The sequence below is a fragment of the Scardinius erythrophthalmus genome (genome assembly GCF_964197995.2).
Source record: "Scardinius erythrophthalmus genome assembly, chromosome: 8".
In the NCBI taxonomy this organism is placed as follows: Eukaryota; Metazoa; Chordata; class Actinopteri; order Cypriniformes; family Leuciscidae; genus Scardinius; species Scardinius erythrophthalmus.
Genome location: NC_138228.1, coordinates 4,477,932 through 4,498,305, shown reverse-complemented (window position 1 = coordinate 4,498,305; position 20,374 = coordinate 4,477,932). Strand labels below are relative to the sequence as shown.

Here is a 20,374-nt window from a genome sequence, read left to right as displayed (position 1 = left end):
ATTACAAAGATTTCCAATAGACTATTAAGTCACACATGTTGTAGGACATGGCCTGGCTCTCAGGGCGGGGGAGGGAGTGGGCGGGGCTTCTTGCTGGGGTTGGGGTTTGGCGGCGGGACGCTTGGGTGCTTTTAGGGGTGGGTTCAGCTTAAAATAAGCGCGCTTCATGCATTGTATGTACTTGTATAATCCTTTTTGTCAACAGGGTATCATCACCACCAAATTTCAAATGGCTAACTTCGATAAATGTTCAACACTACAGAGAACAATTTCTTCAGTTTATTGTAAGATATATTATTATTGTGAATATGCTGTTGCCGTAACAATATGCTACATTAATTCAATATCCTAAATAGTATACCCTGAGACATAGACAATTAATATCGATTTCAGACTTCAAGAATTCGCAATACAGGAACTTCTAAAAAGTAGCCAATACTGCAGTATACTCATATGCTTTATTTTTTAGAGCTCAGGTTTGCACTGGGACGATTATATCATTATACCATTCAAAAGATTTAGGGTCAGCAAGATTTCTTTCATTCAGTTGGTCAAAAGAGACTTTTGTTTTTTGAACGTTCTATACATCAAAGAATCTTGAAAAAAATGTATCACAGTTTCCTCAAAAATATTAAGCAGCACAACTTTTTTGGACATTGATAGCCTGGAATAATGACCGTTAAAGAAACAGTTGATTAAAGTTATTTCACAGCATTACTGTTTTTCTATATTTTTGATCAAATAATTGCAGCCTTGGTGAGCATAAGAGACATTGACAAGCCCAAACGGTAGTATATTCTTGATATGATTATACATTTTTCACTTACTTTTAATAATAAATTGATAATGCCTCTCTTATGTCATATCCGGCTGCCGTGAGCTGTGACAGCAGTCGTGGTGTGAGGGTTTGTGAGAAATGTGGTTAAAACAGAGGGAAGAGCCAGTGTAACCACACAGATGTGTCTCACTGTTCAGGGAGAGCAGGTCTGCTTGCTGTAGTCTAACGTTTGTGCCAGTCAGCAAACGTGAATGGCTCAAATAACGGACACATTACTAATAGCACTTGTGTTTTGGATGTAAAGGGTGTGTAAGATGTGTGTGTGTGTAGATGAATGAAGAAAAACAAGCATAAGTGCTGATTAAGAAGTAAAAACTTGTATAAACAACAGTAAGTACACTACTTTTTTCATTAAGAATTGTAAGACATTCAGCGAGAAACCAAACTCAAAATAGCTCTTTTAAACAAGATCTTTACTAGATAAGATTTTCATGATCCTTCTTCTCATATATAGTATATAGTGCTTGACGTATGAGTGCGTGTGTGTGTTGGATGATTGTGGGGCAGGGGTGTTTAGAGCCTGGCATCATTCTGACTGGACTTTATTTCTGTCTAACAGGAGAAGGAGATGGAAAAGCAGAGGCTTCTGTACCAGCAGTCCCGTCTACATGACCGTGGAGCGGCGGAGATGGTGCTGCAGATGATCAGTGCCTGCAAAGGTGAACACACAATCAAAAAATATTATATCACGGTTTCAACATTGATAAGAAATATTAGTATATACATTAGTAAATTAATGTCAATATATAGTAGCCTGGAAATCCAGACCCAAATCTGAAAGATTAATGGTCTGGCATCGACTAATGAAAATCGGCCAGCTCGAGGGGCGGCATCTCACTGCACGCAATTGGATAACACTACGACCAATCACAACAAGTTATCGCTTAGCTACCAGCGGAGCTAACTGGGAGATTAGACTCTTGCCGTATCCGGTCGGCAAAACAGCAAAAACGCCCTTCTTGCAAAGGAACGATTCGAGCGCCGTCTTCTGTTCCTCTTTTAGATAAAAAGCCAAGTCTAACTCGTTCATTGTAGCGGCCAAAGACGTTTCAAACAACTGGTGTTTATCCATAGCCATCTTGCAGTGTTTAATGACTTCGACGTCACAGCGCTGTCGTCATCTCGCCTCTGGCCCGCCTATATCAGATAACCCGATGTGATTGGTGCAGCTCGGATACAAGGGCATATTTAATAAGCATCATTACTCGACGCCAGAGTAACTCGCTGAGCAAATTCAACTCGTGCTCTCGCGAGAACTCTGGATTTCCAGGGTAAATATATAGTATGTCAATATGAAATGTCAATATGAGTAGCAAATCATCATATTAGAATGATTTCTGAAGGATCATGTGACACTGAAGACTGGAGTGATGATGCTGAAAATTCAGCTTTGATCACAGGAATAAATTGAATTAGAAAACAGTTATTTTAACGTTTGTTCTGTATTTTTAATCGAGTAAATGCAGCCTTGGTGAGCATAAGAGACTTCTTTAAAAGAGATTACAAATACTTTTGAACAATACTAGTGTAAATGATTCTAGCTGATATCTTTACCAGTTTGCCTAGCACTCACAAGTTTGGTCAAACATAATTGTCTCTGGACATGTGTCATCTCAGGTGAGACAGGAGTCATGGTGTCCTCTACTCTCAAACTTGGCATTTCCATCCTCAACGGTGGCAACTGTGCTGTTCAACAGGTCAGCTTATAGCACTCTCTCTATCGCTACAAATAATGTTCCTGTTTAATGCCTGAAACATGTTGTCAGACCTGGCTGTTCTCACAAATTACTGCATGGACAGATAGTTTAAATCAAAGACTGTATTGATGTCTGTGACAGAGGATGTTGGACTACCTGAAGGACAAGAAAGATGTCGGCTTCTTCTTGAGCTTGCAGGCTCTCATGCAAACCTGCAGGTACATGACCATCACTTCCTTTTATTTCATTGTTAACTTGAGAAAGATATATATTAGAGTTGTCAATCTATAATAAAAATGTCTGTAATTAATCGCATTTAATCACACCTAACATTAATCACATTTTTATATTGCAATAATTTCTCAGTTCTCATCTCTAATTTAATGTAGAAACAACATAAACACAGTATATTTTAAATATATGATCTAACAGGTAGGAAATATATAGAAATTGAATAAAGTTATCAAACACTTCACTGCATAAATTACAAATTACATAAAGATAAATCCTTATTAAAGCTACAAAAGTTATTTAGTCAAAAGTAGAATTATTTTCTTTTTGTCTTTTGTTCTTTGATTAACATTAATGACAGACATCAGCAGGTTTATTAGATTATAAGATATGACGCGGATTTAAGTCATTAAATCCTAATTAGTTAAATGCATGATTATATAATGTAACACTAGCTAAAGGATGACAGAAATACTTTTCACACGTTAAACTGAAAAAATGTATTGCATGCGTTACACGTTAATTTTAACTTGACAATTATGTTGAACTATAGCAATATTTAAGAGTGTATTCTACAGTGCTGCCTATATGGCAGATCAACAATATGACATGAATACGGTGTTTTGTGTGTGTACAGTGTTCTGGACCTGAATGCGTTTGAGAGGCAGAATAAGGCTGAGGGTCTTGGGATGGTGTCAGAGGAAGGCTCAAGTGAGTCAGCATTCACACACCAGAAAACGCATTCACGTCCCATTTGCATCATAATATACAGTAAAACATTTTCAAAACTATTGTAAAGATTGTTGGTTTATCATTTGGCCACACAGCAAAAAATATATATTTCTTAATCAGTCTTATTTATAGTAAAATAGAAAGAAAAATTTTATGAGATAATAAGGTTTTCTGAATATATATATATATATATATATATATATATATATATATATATATATATATGTATGTGTGTGTGTTAAGTTTACTTTCCTTACCCCATTGCAATATTGTTTTTTAAAACTTATTTTAAGCATAATATTAACAGGTTTATGCTTTAAAAAATGTATATATATCATTGGTGTAAGAAAAATAAACTTCATTATGTATTGCTTGAAAACAAGTGTTATTATTTCAGTTTTGCTTCTGAAGTAAATATATCTTATTTTGCACTGAATGCATAAGAGGTTTGTGTCCCACAGGAGATGTTTCCACTGTGTTCGTGTAAGAGTGTTTAATGTGCATTATCTTTGTTTCTTACAGAACCGTCAAAGTGTATCGTTCATGTTAGTCTGTTTTATTTCCCATGCCGGAAACCTACTATCCTACAGTGTCCAACTCACTGCCTCTCTCTCTTTCTCTCCACCAACATCACTCCATCCCCACCTCCTTATATATGCCTCTCCTCTCCTTCTTTCCTCCTCCTTTTTTTTCAGACCTCAAGCTAGAACGCGGTAAATAATCTTGCCTCTATATATTCATCGTCACTCTCTCTCTCCTTCTGTCCCATCTCCTGCTGTCCTCCTCCTTTTTCCAGCTCTTTACATTGTGAAAACCTCCTTTCGTTGGCGTGTAGTTTACCTGCATTTCATTTCGTGCTCAAGGGAACTTTAAAGATAACTCTTCAGTCATTGCAAAGGTTTTGGGGCAGCCGAATCCTTTATAGTTCTTTAAAAACAATATTCCACTTAATTATGCAGTTCTTATAATACTGTTATTGAATTCTGTTTTCTTGATAGAGTTTGTCCTGTTATGTTAGCAATGGCTGTAAAGTTTCTTTGCGCTTTGCCCTTGAGCGCTCTATCACAGATCTACTGTAACTCCCAACATTTATTGACTGATTGAGAGCAAAGAAAGAGATGTTTGTCCTTTCTTTTCTGATCAGTTTTCTCTGAGGAGATCACAGAGAACTATGGTGACCACTGTCACCGAAAACATGAAATGATTTGCAGATTCAGGAAACTCCCCCAAGTCTTTGATCCACTGAAATGAGCCATCTAGCATTATTTGAACCATTCCCTCAAATAATGAGCTGCCATGTTTAGAAGGACACAAGCGTCTGACATGGCACACTGTAGTACACCTTAGAAATGATCTAGCTTCTAGTTTGTAGAGCGGTTTTACTAACTTTCATTAATGGTCATCAATAACCATTTAATTTGTATGGCGTTTGCCCAGATTTGCTCTCCATTTTAGTGTTGGTTGCTATTGATATTAGACATGATATTTGGAAATAATAGCTCAAATCATGTTTCTTTTGAGAAGAGGTGTGATTCTAAAGAACTTCTAAAGAATTTTTCGAGAATTTAACTTTTTACGAACTTCTTAGTGTTTATTTTAAGAAATTTCTTTCTTAATTAGTTTTTGTGAATCCAGCCATCAGAGAAACCGCTTAGCAACACTCTAATACCCAATTGAGGAATCTAGTTATGAAATGGAGAGCATTTCACGGTGAACACCTTAAAGGTTCAAAGGGGCTATATGTAAGAATTTTCATGCGTTAATCAAATTTTTTTATTGGCAATGTGTGAACAGCTTGTAGCAAAACTTAAAAAAATGAGACCTTCCCCGACTTCCTATGTGGTCTATAAAAGCCCGTAGACTGATTTTTATGTGAAGGATTCGGGTCGTTTTTGCCGGGAAAATCAAAAGTGCTTTACTCTTCTCTTCCGTGACACATGAAATGAATCCTTAATGTTCAGGATAATGCTGAAAGTGCCATTCTGTGCTGTAATGGCAATGTGTCATGTAAAGAAAAGGGAATCGTTCAAACTATAGTGTCACATTGCCGTATAGTCTATAGTCTCAAATATACTTTATAATCAAACTATCATAACAGTGTAATTTTAATGATATTAGCGAATTCATTTTAATATCTGTCGCCATGATGCCGGTGAATTGCAGAGCTGGTGTAAACAAATCCACATCGCTATGCTTTCTTAACTGCTTTTTTCTCAACGCTGTTATTTTTTACATTTTTGTTATTGAGAGAAAAGCACGTAGCACATATTCACATATTCATCTAATCGTCGAGTGGACGGCATCCGGATGTTCGTTAACAGTATATTGCTGCAAAGGTATTTCCAATGTCTTTTTACTTCTAAACAAAAAACGAAAAAGAACTTTGCCGTGAGTAAATCGAGGTATTGAATCACGCTCAGTCTCTTCGAGTTCGAGCAGTAAGTTGCTGTCTGCAGTTCACTCAACGGCCACCGGTGTCACTAATAACAAGGGTTTCTGAATTCTACATACAGCCCTTTTACACAGTAACTGAAAGCTTACATTAACAACTTACTAATTAAACATTCATTCATGCTTTATTTTGTCATAATGCTTATATCCTACTTCCCAGTGCATCTTAAAACTAGATGGCCAAAATGCAATTTATGATGTCTGTGACAAAACGATAATATTTTTATTAGTTAAGTAGGGCTGCACGATTGAAGAAAAAAAACTGACATTGTGATATTTATTGTGATATGTTTTGCGATATGAAAGCAATTTCACAAGATGACTTGAATAGCTCTATTTGTAGAGAATCAATCATTCTTGGATGATTGGAGTGATTTTGTAGCAGAGTGAATCTGCATAGAAAATAATAAACAAATTACAAACAGATCAATTCCAAGAGGCTCCTAATAAATACAATAGAACAAAGATACAAATTAATTTCGCAGTACTTTGTTTTTCAGGTAAATCTAACAGTATTCAGGTGCAGAAATTGAATAACCAAACACTGCATAGTCTTCACTGTATGAATTATATACAAGTAATTAGTTAATTAATACAATTTATCTTTGTTAAAGCTACAAATGTAATTTTTTCTTCCTTTTTTGTTGTTTGATTAACATTGCTGACAAACAGCTGCTGGTTTATTAGGCTGCTGTCACTTTAAGACGAATGCACGGATCCAATATAATGATACGCACACGTTTTCTTTCTCAACTGTTTACAACACATAAGCGCCTGTGTTTACGAGGATGCTCGCGAGACAGGCATTTCGACTTCATTTTGTGTGCATGTGTCCATTCAAGCTCAAAAAGAAGAAAAAGAGGCCTGAACACAACCTGGTGTGTGAGTTCCAGTCTTGCACTTAATGTTTAAGCTGACAGGACTTAAAAAACACATGTAAATGATAAGCTTTCACTCTATGATTGTTAAACTTTGCAGTTAATCCGCGAATCACATGCTTTCCAAACCGAGGGGAAGCTGGCCCGTTCGGATCATGAATCAACTACAATCCCTATATTTGACATCGCACATCGCTATATTGATGCTAAAACGATATATCGTGCATGCAGCCTTATTAGTCATTATAAATTAATTAAATGATTGTATGTATATAAATGAGATGTTTGGATGCAGTAATTATTTGTATTGTGTTGACATAGCAGTGCACTGTCTCTGTATTTTTCTTGTTTTTTATCTAACCTCATTTCCAGATACTCACTATCGGACTGATATATTGTGCTCTAAACTTGTGTGATATGTATTCTATGTTTTACTTCGCATTTATTAATATCTTTGTATTTATTTTATTCTGAAAAGTAGCTTAATTTATATAAGATTTTACCATTTTTTCTTTTCCTCACAATGATATTTTTCATGTTTTTTTCTTTCTTAGCCTTCCTCTTGTCGAATTATAGCATCTTATTCCATTACAGATACTTCATAGCACATTACCCATAATCCACCAAGGCCCAACTTCCTCTGGCTCATGTCTCCCCTCCTCTTCCATGTGTCTAGGAGTGCAGTAGATCTGTTTTGCATGATCGTGTGTCTGTGTGCTGTTTTTTGTTAAGAAAACTCTTCTCCCTTTGTGTCCTCTGTGAAGATTTCACAGTGTAGCGTTTCATTTCAATGTCAGTTGTGTTAGTTATCCATGTTCCATGTGTGTGTTCCCTGAATATTTCTGTACACGTTGATGTTTTTCTTTCAGTCAGTGTATTAATGTTTGTCCCTTCAAAGTAGTTGTACCATCAATGTGCGATCTATCAGACTCTCTGTGTGTGTGTGTGTGTGTTTGTATGTGTGTGTATGTCTACTAGTGCTGTCATTCTGGGAGAGGGGAGGGCTTTAATCAGTTACTCTTTATTTTAATGGTCTCCTTTAAATATGCTGTTGACTATAAGCAACTTTGCACCTACATGTCAACTAACTCTCATTAGAGTATGAGTAACGCATTAGTATACTGGTAGGGTTAGTAGAATAAGTGTATTTAAATTGGGTCATTTATGTAGTAGAAATGTGAAATTTTAGAAGTTGGAGCCTTCTAGACTAAGAAAAGCCAGAAAATGTATTTTTGTCTCATGTGGATGAAAGACAACAACTCCCAGAATGCACTTGCTTCGCTGCCCTACGAGGCCACTCCCAAGCCACGCCTACCGGTTACAGAGGGCAGTATCGGAAGAAATTATACAACTAGGCTACTAGTCGACTGGAAACTGAAAAGACGGCGTTTTATGGTGAGATCCCCCTATGGGCGGGTTGAAGACATGCGGAACGAGCTCCTCCTACTGGCTGTAGTCTCTCGCCTCTGGACAAAAAAGCCTCAGATGATGCAAATTGATGATTTTTTGCGTCATCTGAGTTTTTTTTCCAGACACACAATCCAGAAATCTCTTGTCTCAGGGGGACATGAGGGAGGGAAGCACGGTCATTTCAAAATACTAGCGGGTTTCTACTAGGGCTGCACGATTTGGGGAAAATATCATATTGCGATAATAGAGGTCAATATTGCGATTGTGATATGCGATATAATAAACAAATGGTTTCATGAGTCAACTTGCTTGGTTCTCAAGGAAAATAAATTCACACACAGATTAGTGATAATCTGCCTAAAGAAAAAAGTTCTTTAGTCAAGAGCAGTGAGTGTTTTTCTCTGTTCCCTTTGTTCTTTGATTGACTTTAGCGACAGCTATAATTAGTGGCTACTGTGTACTGTCTCTTTAAGACCAGCCGCTGCTGTCAGAGACGCGGATCTCACACGCGCCTCATTCTCTCACGAGTCACAACTCTTTACGTTCATCATAAGACTACTCTTATGTTATGAAGATACTCGACAAAAAGACATTTTGGCATAATTGTGTGTGTTATTGTTCGTTCAAGCTCGAAAGAGAACTGTATTCTGGGATGCTGTTTTGTGCGCACGCACGATATTAGCGCGAGTCTTTCTGTGTGTCACAGTCAGGACATTCACAGGCAGCGCGTTCATTTTGGCATACATGTGTGTTGTTCGTTCTACCGCGAAAGAGAACTTGGTACTGGCGGGCTGTCTGTGCGATATTTGCGCGCGTCTATCTGTGGGTCGTGTGTATTTTGCAGGTTTAGAAAACAATTGCGCCACTAACCAGGAAAAAATAGTTTAAAGTCAGTGACGCGTTGCGCATGTTATTCATATGCTATTTTAAGGGCGCATGCTTGGCCATAATCAATGTAGCGTGTGCACAACGCGCATACACTTTGATTCTCTCATCTACACAGAAGCAGCAGTTTTCATTTTTGCAAATCATACATTATTACGATAGATAGATAGATAGATAGATAGATAGATAGATAGATAGATAGATAGATAATTTATTATAAAAGCATACATCTAGCTTACACATTTACCCAAATTATCATACGCCTTTTTAACCGAAGTTAATTTGGGTGGGTTTCTCCATCCCCAACGTCCCTGACGAGAGCGTTGCTCTCCTCGGCTGTGAACCGCTCCTGGCGAATCCGCCGTTATAATAGGAATCCGCCATGGAACAAGCGCGCCTGCTCTTAAAGGGAATGTGAGATGACGCTCTGATTGGTTTATTTCACGTTACGCCCAAACCACACCTATGAGTAATGAAGCTACTTCAGACCAACTCATTTTAGATTTGCGCCTGGCGCAAGAGTCATTTATCCCGCCAGGAAAATAGCAACAGCGCCAAGACCCGCCTACAAAGTTACTTGCGCTTTGCGCTTTGACACTTGCGTTTCAGATCGTTAAAATAGGGCCCATTCACTGACAGCGCGTTCTTTTTTTGTCTTATCACGCATGAATGGTTTAAGCATTTGCATGAATAAGAGCGGGATCATGTAACACTAGCCAAAGGATGCCAAAAATTAACAGATGCTGCGTTAATTGCGTTAACAGCGCAAATTTGTTTGTTTAATATAAAATCGCAGCATTTTGCGTCATATAATCGTGTAGGCTTGACATCGCGATTGCGATACGATTAATCGTGCAGCACTAGTTTCTACTGATACAAAGCTTAATGTTAATCGGTGAAGTATCCCTTTAAGCAGACTAATAGTTTAATGAAAGTTAGTTGACATGTAGGCCGTGTTTATAGCTGGTGTTAAGATGCGGTTTGTTCAATCAGACCACAAGTAGACGAGGGAGACACAAACCCTTTAACATCTGGTGTTTTAATCCGTCTCTTTTGTCCACTTTCAATCACTTCTGTCCTGATTTCTTCGAGTGGAGGGTCTATGGGTGTGTACATGTATGGGCTTTTTCAGATCTTTCGATCTAATGGACGAAATAAGCTCACGCAATTTACATATGAATGCGCACAGAGACGACAAAAACACACGGAGAGCAGCAGCTTTAGTTTCTGCTCTGACAACTGAATGCTGTGAGTGTGTTAGAAATCAGGAATGGTGAGAGAACATTGTGCTTGGTACATTTTTCATCTTCGAACTAAATCTGTCTTCAGCCAACGAAGTTTAAATCCCGTTTGCCTAGATTGCATCACATAATGTTCAGTAGGCGGAGAGCAGTCGGTCTTTTGTGGCTGTTCGAACACATTCGACCACATGAGCGTTTAAACTACGAAAGCAATCCGGACAAACGTGTTTTCAACTACCTAGTGGTCGGAAGTGGACAAGCTCAACATTTTAGACCCCGTTTACTCCTGTTTTTAGTGTAGTCCACTTGTGATCCGATCAACCAAAACACATCTTAATACCAGGTGTAAACAGGGCCGTAGTTGCAACATTACTTATAGTCAACAGAAAGTCTAAAGGGGAGCATAAGTGTTATCCTTTAATCTGTGGATTCAGTGTGGACGTCAGGTCTCTGCCTCCCCTTTCCACGTTTGCTGGTCTGCCCTGCAGTAAACAGCTAAACAGATGTGCCACAGCAGGTCTTTGTGGTTCTGCTAACATGCTAATGGGAGCTGAAGTGCTATGAAGTGATTAAACTCACAGAAAAAACATGTTCTCACTCCCAACTCGTCACATATTGACGCTTGGTCAGGACCCTTTAGTGTCACTTTTTAAAGCACTTTTGCTTCATTTTTCGTCAGAATCGTGTGCAACCAAATAAAGTGACAGCTGATTTGATGATGCAAAGCCAATCATTTTAAAGTTCATATTTTTGTCCTTGAAAGACTATAATAGCTAAAAGTCAAAGTCAAAATTCATAAGCATTCATGTCAGTGGGCACGGTTGGACTTTATTTTACAGTACGTGTTCTTACAGTGTACTTACCTAAGAAAGTACTGGTTAATATATGTAACTACATGAGTTCAAGTTTTAGAGGTAGGTTCAGGGTTATTACACAGTTGTTGTAATTACTATAATAAGTGTGTAGTATGAACATGGGGAACAGGACTGTAAAATAAAATGCTACCCTAATTTTAGTTGGCTCTGAAATGTGTCACATGGGTGAAATACACACTCATTCAAGGAGTGCATTTAATGCATGGGCAGATAATGAACGTTATGGCACAGTTTAGTTGAATGATAAAGTTTACTCTCTTTAACCTAATGCTGCTAAACTGAATATACAAAGTGAAGCACACTTTTTGCTGAAATATCCACAACATAAACAATATAGAAAAGGGCACAGTTTATCAGTCGATCAGATGCTCGTGAAAGTTGGGCGTTTTGTTTCAGAATCATCCTCGACGGTGATCGCTTTTGGGTCTGTTCCTCACACAAATCATCGTTTGAAACACTTGGAAAACTTTTGTACCTTTTGAATAAATTATAACTATTTTCTTCCTGTTATATCCTGTTATATAATATACAAATGTGTTGGTATGGGCTTGGTTATGTGCCCAAATATTTCTAAATAGTGTAATGTAAATAATATCATTGTCACTGTTTAAATTGAAAATAACACCTCAGAATATATAATGTCATCATGATGATAAAATTCCAATGCCCATCGCATCTGCGTATGGTGCCAAAGTTTTCTCATCGAAAGCAATGCTCGTCTATAAAATGACTTTATAGTCATTAAAAAGTGACGCCAAGGGGTTTTGACCAAGCAATTATACACAGCCTAATCACCCTGAATACTGAAGGGACAGTTCTTTCAAAAATTATGTCAAACCTTTATGCTGTTATATTTATGAAACAACATTTTGATAAATGTACACTACTTTTTAAAAGTTTGGGGTGAGTAAAACAAGCTATTTTTTAATCTTTGTTTTTTACACATTAACCTTTTTAATCTTTGAAAATAATCTTTTTTTTTTATGTCTAATAATTCACTTTGTATTTAGAAGTCTAGTGCAGTAAAGCGCTGTTCGGTATTTCTTTACCCACATTGATGCTGTTTGTGTGTGTGTGTGTGTGTGTGTGTGTGTGTGTGTGTCTCTGTTAAGAAGAGAAAGTGATGGCGGATGATGAATTCACTTGCGACCTCTTCCGCTTCCTGCAGCTTCTCTGTGAAGGCCACAACAACGGTGAGCTTCCGGCACAAATGCTTTTGAATACTTCTACCATCACTGTAGTATTTGGACAACACAAGACAGCAGAGAAAAATAAAAAGAAATGCTCCAAAAACAAGAACAATGATCGAGAAAAAAATAATAATTTGATCACTAATGCTTGATTCTTTGTGATGGACCCTGTACCTTTCCTTTGCATTATTGTTCAAAATGTTGGTGTTCGCAAGTTATTGTTGTTAAACTTTAATAAGCAAGCCAAAGACACATTAAATTAATCAAAAGTGACAGTAAAGATTTCAAATAAATGTATATATTTTAAACTGTCTATTCATTAAAGAACCCTGAAAAAATGTATCATGAATTCCTATAAAATAATACATTATATGGTAACACTTTACAATAAGGTTCATTAGTTAACATTAGTTAATGTATGAACTAACATGAACTAACAATGAGCAATGCATTTGTTACAGTATTTATTAATCTTTGTTAATGTTTGTTAATCAAAATCCAGTTGTTTTTTTCATGTTAGTTCACGGTGCATTAACTGATGTTAACAAACACAACCTTTGATTTTTAATATCGTATCAGTAAATGTCAAAATTAATATTAAATAAGATTAATAAATGCTGAAGTATTGTTCATTATTAGTTCATGTTAAGTAATGTAGTTAAGTAATATTAACTAATTAACCTTATTGTAAAGTTTTTTGTTTTTTTATCTTACTGACCCCACTGTAAAATATTGAAAAGAATTTCAACTTTGAGTTTCCATCTCTTTTCAGATTTCCAGAACTATCTGCGCACACAGACCGGCAGCACAACCACGATCAACATCATCATCTGCACTGTTGACTATCTGCTCAGACTGCAGGTACAGCTTCATCTCACTGTCCCGTCTTCTTCATCTCTATATACAGTACAGTGACCCCAGGGGCCCTATCTTGCACCCAGCGCAATTAACTTTGTACACCGACGCATGTATCATTCCTATTTTGCACCCGCGGACAGCGGACTTTTCCCTCCACAGACGCACGTCGGTAAATTAGGGAATGAATTTGCGCTCCCGGGGGCGGTTCAGGGAAAAGAGGAGGCGTGTTCCGGCACAAACATTCCCTGGTGCTATTTTGCAGTTCCAGAAAACAATTGCGTTTCTGACCAGGAAAAACCTAGTCTAAAGTCAGTGGCGCGTTTTCAGTGGCGTGTTCAGATGCTATTTTAAGGGCACATGCTTGGCCATAATGTAGCGTGTGCACAACGCACATACACTTTGCTTCTCTACTCTACACACAGCGGTTGCCATTTTTGCAAACCATAAATAATTACAAGGAAAAATATTACCACACGAGGGAAATCATTGTTATGTCCATGAAGATGTGAAAAAATAGGCATAAATCTAGCTTACACATTTACCCAAATTATTATACGGCTGTTTAACCGAAGCTAATTTGGGTGTGTTTCTCCATCCCCAATGTCACTTTTCTGTGTTTTATGGCCCTGACGAGAACGTCGGTCTCCTCGGCTGTGAACCGCTCCTGCAAATCCGCCGTTATAATAGCAATCCGCCATGGAACAAGCGCACTTGCTCTTAAAGGTAATGTGAGATGACGCTCTGATTGGTTTATTTCACGTTACGCCCAAACCACACCTATGAGTAATGAAGCGACTTCAGACCAACCCATTTTAGATTTGCGTCGGGCGCAAGAGTCATTTATCCCGCCGGTATAATAGCAACAGCGCCTGAGATCTGCCCACAAAGTTACTTGCGTTTCGCGTTTGATATTTGCGTTTCAGATCGTTAAAATAGAGCCCCAGAAGTATTTGGATACTTAAAAATGTGTAACCAAGCGCAGTATCAGGCCCGATACCAGAATCGTATCGGTGTATCCCTAATACGGACTCTTAAGTGCACTTTGTGGTCTCCTCTTCTCATCGTCTTCCTCACTCTTGTCTTTTTGGTCTCAGGAGTCTATCAGTGACTTCTACTGGTATTACTCAGGGAAGGATATCATTGATGAACCAGGCAAGAGGAACTTCTCTAAGGCCATGACGGTTGCTAAACAGGTTTTCAACAGCCTGACAGAGTATATCCAGGTACTGTTGTCTCTGCAATGTGAAGTCAAGCTCTTCAGAATTGCACATTTCCGTCTCCATCACGGTTTGTTGTTCCTCCACCATAGGGCCCTTGCACTGGTAATCAGCAGTCTCTGGCTCACAGCAGATTGTGGGATGCCGTGGTGGGCTTCTTGCACGTGTTTGCACACATGATGATGAAGCTAGCACAGGTAGGAACTCACATGTTGAGCGCACACAAACCCCTATCATGACCGATAAATCTTACCATGTTGATGGCTTTTATTGCATCTAGAAGACCACGCAATTTTCCAGGAAAGGTTCCGACAGCACTGAATCTCTATCATCTGTATGTTGTTTTATTTCAACTTGCCATTTAAGTTTTCCTAATCTAAAAGCAAAACATAATTTTACCAACTTTACACAAAGGAAATCGGAGAAAAAAATGCATTGTATTTGTCACTAAGCATTGCTGTAAAAGACATATAAGGTCAAGTGTATAAAATGTTAAATCAGTTGAAAGTAAAAGTTGTTCTCCAAATTTTCATTTTTATAATGTTTCATCTGCATTGATCATATAATTTGTGCAACAGAATAGAATTCAAACGCATGTCATACATGTACATACTTATATACTCTATATAAGTATGATCACAGTAGAATAATGAAGAATGTTTTCTCTGTCTTGGAGTTTGCATTTTTTTCTCAGAACAAATGTTTAGTTGTAACTATGCATAGTAAATATATATATTTTTTAATAGTATTTCTAAGAAGATACTGACCATGATCTAATTTGGTGTTGACTGTGTTATTAACCCCATAATTCAGTTTCTGCCTCTTCAAATCATGAATTATAGATTTAGAAGAAACCTTATTGTAGTTACTAAAACTAGGTTGTTACATTTCTTTGGTCTCTTATATTATATGGGAAGCATTTCTAAATTGTAAATTGCTGTAAAATGAATTGGCTGATTTACATCACTGTTTAAAGTGTAATAATCGAGTAAATGTTTCCTTACAAAACCAAATGGGTTTTATTTCACTCTCTAGTCATTATATTAAAGGGGTGGTTTACTGCCTTTTTTCTTTGCTTGATTGTGTTTATGGGCTGCAATATAACATGTCTTCGTGTTTCGTTTGTTAAAAAACGCCTTATTTTTCATAAATGTCACCTTTATTGTAAGCCGCTTCCTCCTCTGTCATTCGAACGACCGGTTGACTTCCTGATTCTATGAAACCACTCCCTCAGAAAGAGGCAATGAGCTCAGATTGGTTAGTTCGGCCGGTGTGTTGTAATTGGCTAAACTGCGTCCGGAATCTTCACGCCCATTACCTTTACGGGCGACAGTTGCATGTGCTCAGGTCAAATGTAATGGTGTCAATATTGCCTCATCAGTTTGAGCCAGAATCAGACCCAGAGAGCGGTGATGAAGAGAGTCAAGCAGAACCTCCGCAAACACGGCTCTTACTAAACGTTTCTGAATGGTAATTTATTTTATTTTATTATTATTCTCTCAAAGAATTTCCATACGCTGTTACTTGAAAATGCTACTGCTGTTTGTTAGCTTTTGAGATACGCTTTCCCCCTGATTAAACATTTAATATAACTGAATACATGACTGAGTAATACCGTTTTTTAAAGATATTGTTTTATTGATAGAATGAACAACCGTTTAACTATTCACAAAGCTTAGTTTACTCAGTTTGTCGTTTTCTTTAGGTGTACATGTGATAACAGCAGCTGAAGTTTGCTGTTGCGATAATTTTTTGAAGTTTGTACACGTTTGTCTTATACACACAAAATAGCATCGAACTAACTAGCTAACTTACTATAAACAGCTTTGGCATTGGTTTGCGTTCTTGATCAAATCAAAAAATTACGTCATAAAGTATACATGGAAAATACGTTTACAAAATTTGTACATATTACAAATTCGGGTCCAAAATGTTTGTACGCGTTTGTCATATACTAAAGCCAGCGCTGGCATTTTTTTACATCCTTGATAAAACTAAAACATTACGTCTTAAATTATACAGGCAAATACATTTAAAATGATTAAACCTTACTTGCAGGTTGTGGCCTCTGGTTTTAAAGCTCTAACTGCTTCATGTTTGAGTAATAGTTTCTTGTTGAATCCGGCATTGAACTCGTGTAGATTCTGGAAGCTGTCTTCCGTAAAATGTGCAGCACAGAGAGCTAAACTACGATTGTAATTGTCAGGAACATAACCAAACTTAAATTTTAACCATTGTTGACGAACTACAGCGTCTGTAGGAAGCCTGAACACAGAAGACCTGACAGCTACAGCTCTCCACTATAACTCCTCCTCTTCGACAGCAGAACATGTTCCGGAGGGAGGGTGGATGTAAATGTATGGGTTAGTTACGTATAAAACCCGGGAAGTATCTCGTTGTAGTCCCATTCGAGACGTTTTTGTAGGCATTAAACTTCCTGATTTTTAAAAGACAATATCTCCGCTTACGTTGAACTTTAAGCGCAGCAACTTTGCAGATACTGTTCATGCACCAACAGCAACATTACACAGTATTTAAAATGAAAAAAGTGAAATAGCAATCAACCACCCCTTTAAATAAATGTTTAGTCCAATATCACCACTAATCCACGAATATGGAACATGTTCGCAGTGTGACGTGAATGTTGATGCACTAGTAATCTCTAATCATGTGTTGTTTCTCTTAACCTCTCTGCTGTGGTGTTTGATTTTGTTCTAAAACTTGTTACACATCCGGTACCTATGTACTGCATTTTTGTATTTCTCAAAATTGAGAACCTCTCCCACTCTCAAAAATCGGAGAATGTGCTTATATTGAAACCTTTACTAGTCCTCAGTTTGAAAGATAATTTGCCATCTGTCAAAGTTGGTTTGAAACCATCAAAGTGACACAGTTTGGTTTTACCATATATATGAGGGCAAAATAGATCAAGTCAACTGCAATGAGCTTGTTTTTTTTATTAAACTTACTTAATTTTAATATAAAACAGTTTTACCCCTGGTTGTGTACATAAGCAAAAGTGAAAGATTAAGTCAAATAAAACAAGGAATGATTGGATTTGTCCAAAAGAGTGGGAGTGGGAATAAATACAAAAATGTATTAAAAATGTTGATGGGTAACATTTTTATTCTGATGTGTAACCCTGCCAGATGCACCCTGACCAAGGACTCCGAAATGGCGTAAGGATCTTTGTTTTTGCTTCAGTCTTAGAACATTTGCACTGCTTTCCACAAATTTACACAGTACCGTCTTTTGCTCCTGATGCCGCCGTATTGCTTATGTGTCGGCACGTTTCTCAATATAATGCTCCAAGCAGGGATAATTTATTATTATTAAGTTGTTTGTGAGATTATTGAGATTCTTATTAGACCACTTGCATTTTTTAAAAATGGATATCCCCTCTGTTCCCACTGTATCAGTGTCGAATTTCTGAAAGCATTCTTAACCTTGTTGGGTTCATTTTGATATATTGGAGCTGAGGGAGGTGTCACTATGCCTTGTTCCTGCTGTTGCTCACTTGTAGAGGAAATGTATTTCCCTCGACCTGCACCATATTACGCTTTTCTTACACTCATACATTCTCAAGAAAATCTGTTCAATACTGTGCAAATCTCACAAAACCTGTCAAGATCACAAAATCGCATATTTGATATCAAAGCAACTACATTCTTGCATAAAAACTCTTAAAACTACATTCCATGACACAATAACAGTAGTTTTTGTAAAATTATAGTGGGTTTGCTCCTCTGCCATTGACGCTCGCTGAGAGAAATGCTGGAAGTATAGATTGGTTGGAAAAGGCTGGAATATACACTCACCTAAAGGATTATTAGGAACACCTGTTCAATTTCTCATTAATGCAATTATCTAATCAACCAATCACATGACAGTTGCTTCAATGCATTTAGGGGTGTGGTCTTGGTCAAGACAATCTCCTGAACTCCAAACTGAATGTCAGAATGGGAAAGAAAGGTGATTTAAGCAATTTTGAGCGTGGCATGGTTGTTGGTGCCAGACGGGCCGGTATTTCAGAGTATTTCAGAATCTGCTCAGTTACTGGGATTTTCACGCACAACCATTTCTAGGGTTTACAAAGAATGGTGTGAAAAGGGAAAAACATCCAGTATGCGGTAGTCCTGTGGGCGAAAATGCCTTGTTGATGCTAGAGGTCAGAGGAGAATGGGCCGACTGATTCAAGCTGATAGAAGAGCAACTTTGACTAATAACCACTCGTTACAACCGAGGTATGCAGCAAAGCATTTGTGAAGCCACAACCTTGAGGCGGATGGGCTACAACAGCAGAAGACCCCACCGGGTACCACTCATCTCCACTACAAATAGGAAAAAGAGGCTACAATTTGCACGAGCTCACCAAAATTGGACAGTTGAAGAAAAATGTTGCCTGGTCTGATGAGTCTCGATTTCTGTTGAGACATTCAGATGGTAGAGTCAGAATTTGGCGTAAACAGAATGAGAACATGGATCCATCATGCCTTGTTACCACTGTGCAGGCTGGTGGTGGTGGTGTAATGGTGTGGGGGATGTTTTCTTGGCACACTTTAGGCCCCTTAGTGCCAATTGGGCATCGTTTAAATGCCACGGCCTACCTGAGCATTGTTTCTGACCATGTCCATCCCTTTATGACCACCATGTACCCATCCTCTGATGGCTACCTCCAGCAGGATAATGCACCATGTCACAAAGCTTGAATCATTTCAAATTGGTTTCTTGAACATGACAATGAGTTCACTGTACTAAAATGGCCCCCACAGTCACCAGATCTCAACCCAATAGAGCATCTTTGGGATGTGGTGGAACGGGAGCTTCGTGCCCTGCATGTGCATCCCACAAATCTCCATCAACTGCAAGATGCCATCCTATCAATATGGGCCAACATTTCTAAAGAATGCTTTCAGCACCTTGTTGAATCAATGCCACGTAGAATTAAGGCAGTTCTGAAGGCGAAAGGGGGTCAAACACAGTATTAGTATGGTGTTCCTAATAATCCTTTAGGAGAGTGGATATGTATGAAGCAGTGTACCATACCAAAAAGGTTTTGTGAGATTCATCCAATATTTCTTGATGTATATGTGCAGGGCTTTGTGCTTTTTTGTCTTTATTCATGTTAGTAAGTGTACTGTGTGTGATATTGAAAGACTATGACTATGAATTTATGTGTCTGTTTATGTGGCATTTCTTCACAATATGCTTTAGACCATCATCTAAAAACCTAGAAATAGAATGATCAAATTATGAATTATTTTGTTTTGCACATGTCAAAGACTATGCCAGTATCTGACATCTTTGTCTGGCTTTTTCATCTACATCTCCGTCTATACTGTTAGATGATAGGTTACAGTGTGTGATACTATGTTTGTGTCTGTTTATAAATGCAAACCCAGGATCATTTCTGGAGTAGAACACATTCTGAGGTAAGATGAGAGTAGCTGGACTTTGTCCCAGTAGTGCTGTTTCCCATGTCCCCCCAAAATACAACCCATGCCAGAGATGTTAGTTATGCCACTGAAAGCAGTTATGCCTGATCAGGATACTTCTTTCTTGGTCTCATGGTGCACATAAAAAAAAACACCCAAAATAAAAACACACGGAGAACTAGGTCCTAATATATGTGAATCCAAACGTCTTTATTATTACTGTATAAAGTGAGACATTTTGTGGATAACTCTTTGCTATTTTGTTGTGTGTCTGAATTTGAACACAGGACTCCAGTCAAATTGGTCTGTTGAAGGAGCTTCTTGATCTGCAAAAGGACATGGTGGTGATGCTTCTCTCTCTACTGGAGGGTAAGACATATTTGCCCATCATGTTTAACTTTCACAGGTGACCTACAAACCTGTAAAGACTTGAGTT

At 37.9% G+C, this 20,374-nt stretch overlaps 1 protein-coding gene across 4 annotated transcripts in view; it reads left to right on the top strand.

Annotated features, from left to right (window-relative positions):
* ryr1b (ryanodine receptor 1b (skeletal)) overlaps positions 1–20,374 on the top strand; it is a 135,668-nt gene that overhangs the window by 102,510 nt on the left and 12,784 nt on the right. For 2 of the 4 annotated variants that reach the window (XM_081372213.1, XM_081372212.1), the window contains 10 exons: positions 1,398–1,497; positions 2,456–2,535; positions 2,677–2,753; positions 3,404–3,477; positions 4,194–4,211; positions 12,351–12,431; positions 13,201–13,289; positions 14,381–14,509; positions 14,596–14,700; positions 20,226–20,307. In XM_081372213.1, the coding sequence (XP_081228339.1) occupies positions 1,398–1,497; positions 2,456–2,535; positions 2,677–2,753; positions 3,404–3,477; positions 4,194–4,211; positions 12,351–12,431; positions 13,201–13,289; positions 14,381–14,509; positions 14,596–14,700; positions 20,226–20,307 (835 nt within the window). The remainder of the gene's footprint in view (positions 1–1,397; positions 1,498–2,455; positions 2,536–2,676; positions 2,754–3,403; positions 3,478–4,193; positions 4,212–12,350; positions 12,432–13,200; positions 13,290–14,380; positions 14,510–14,595; positions 14,701–20,225; positions 20,308–20,374) is intronic. The other 2 variants (XM_081372215.1, XM_081372214.1) reach the window with 1 other exon arrangement.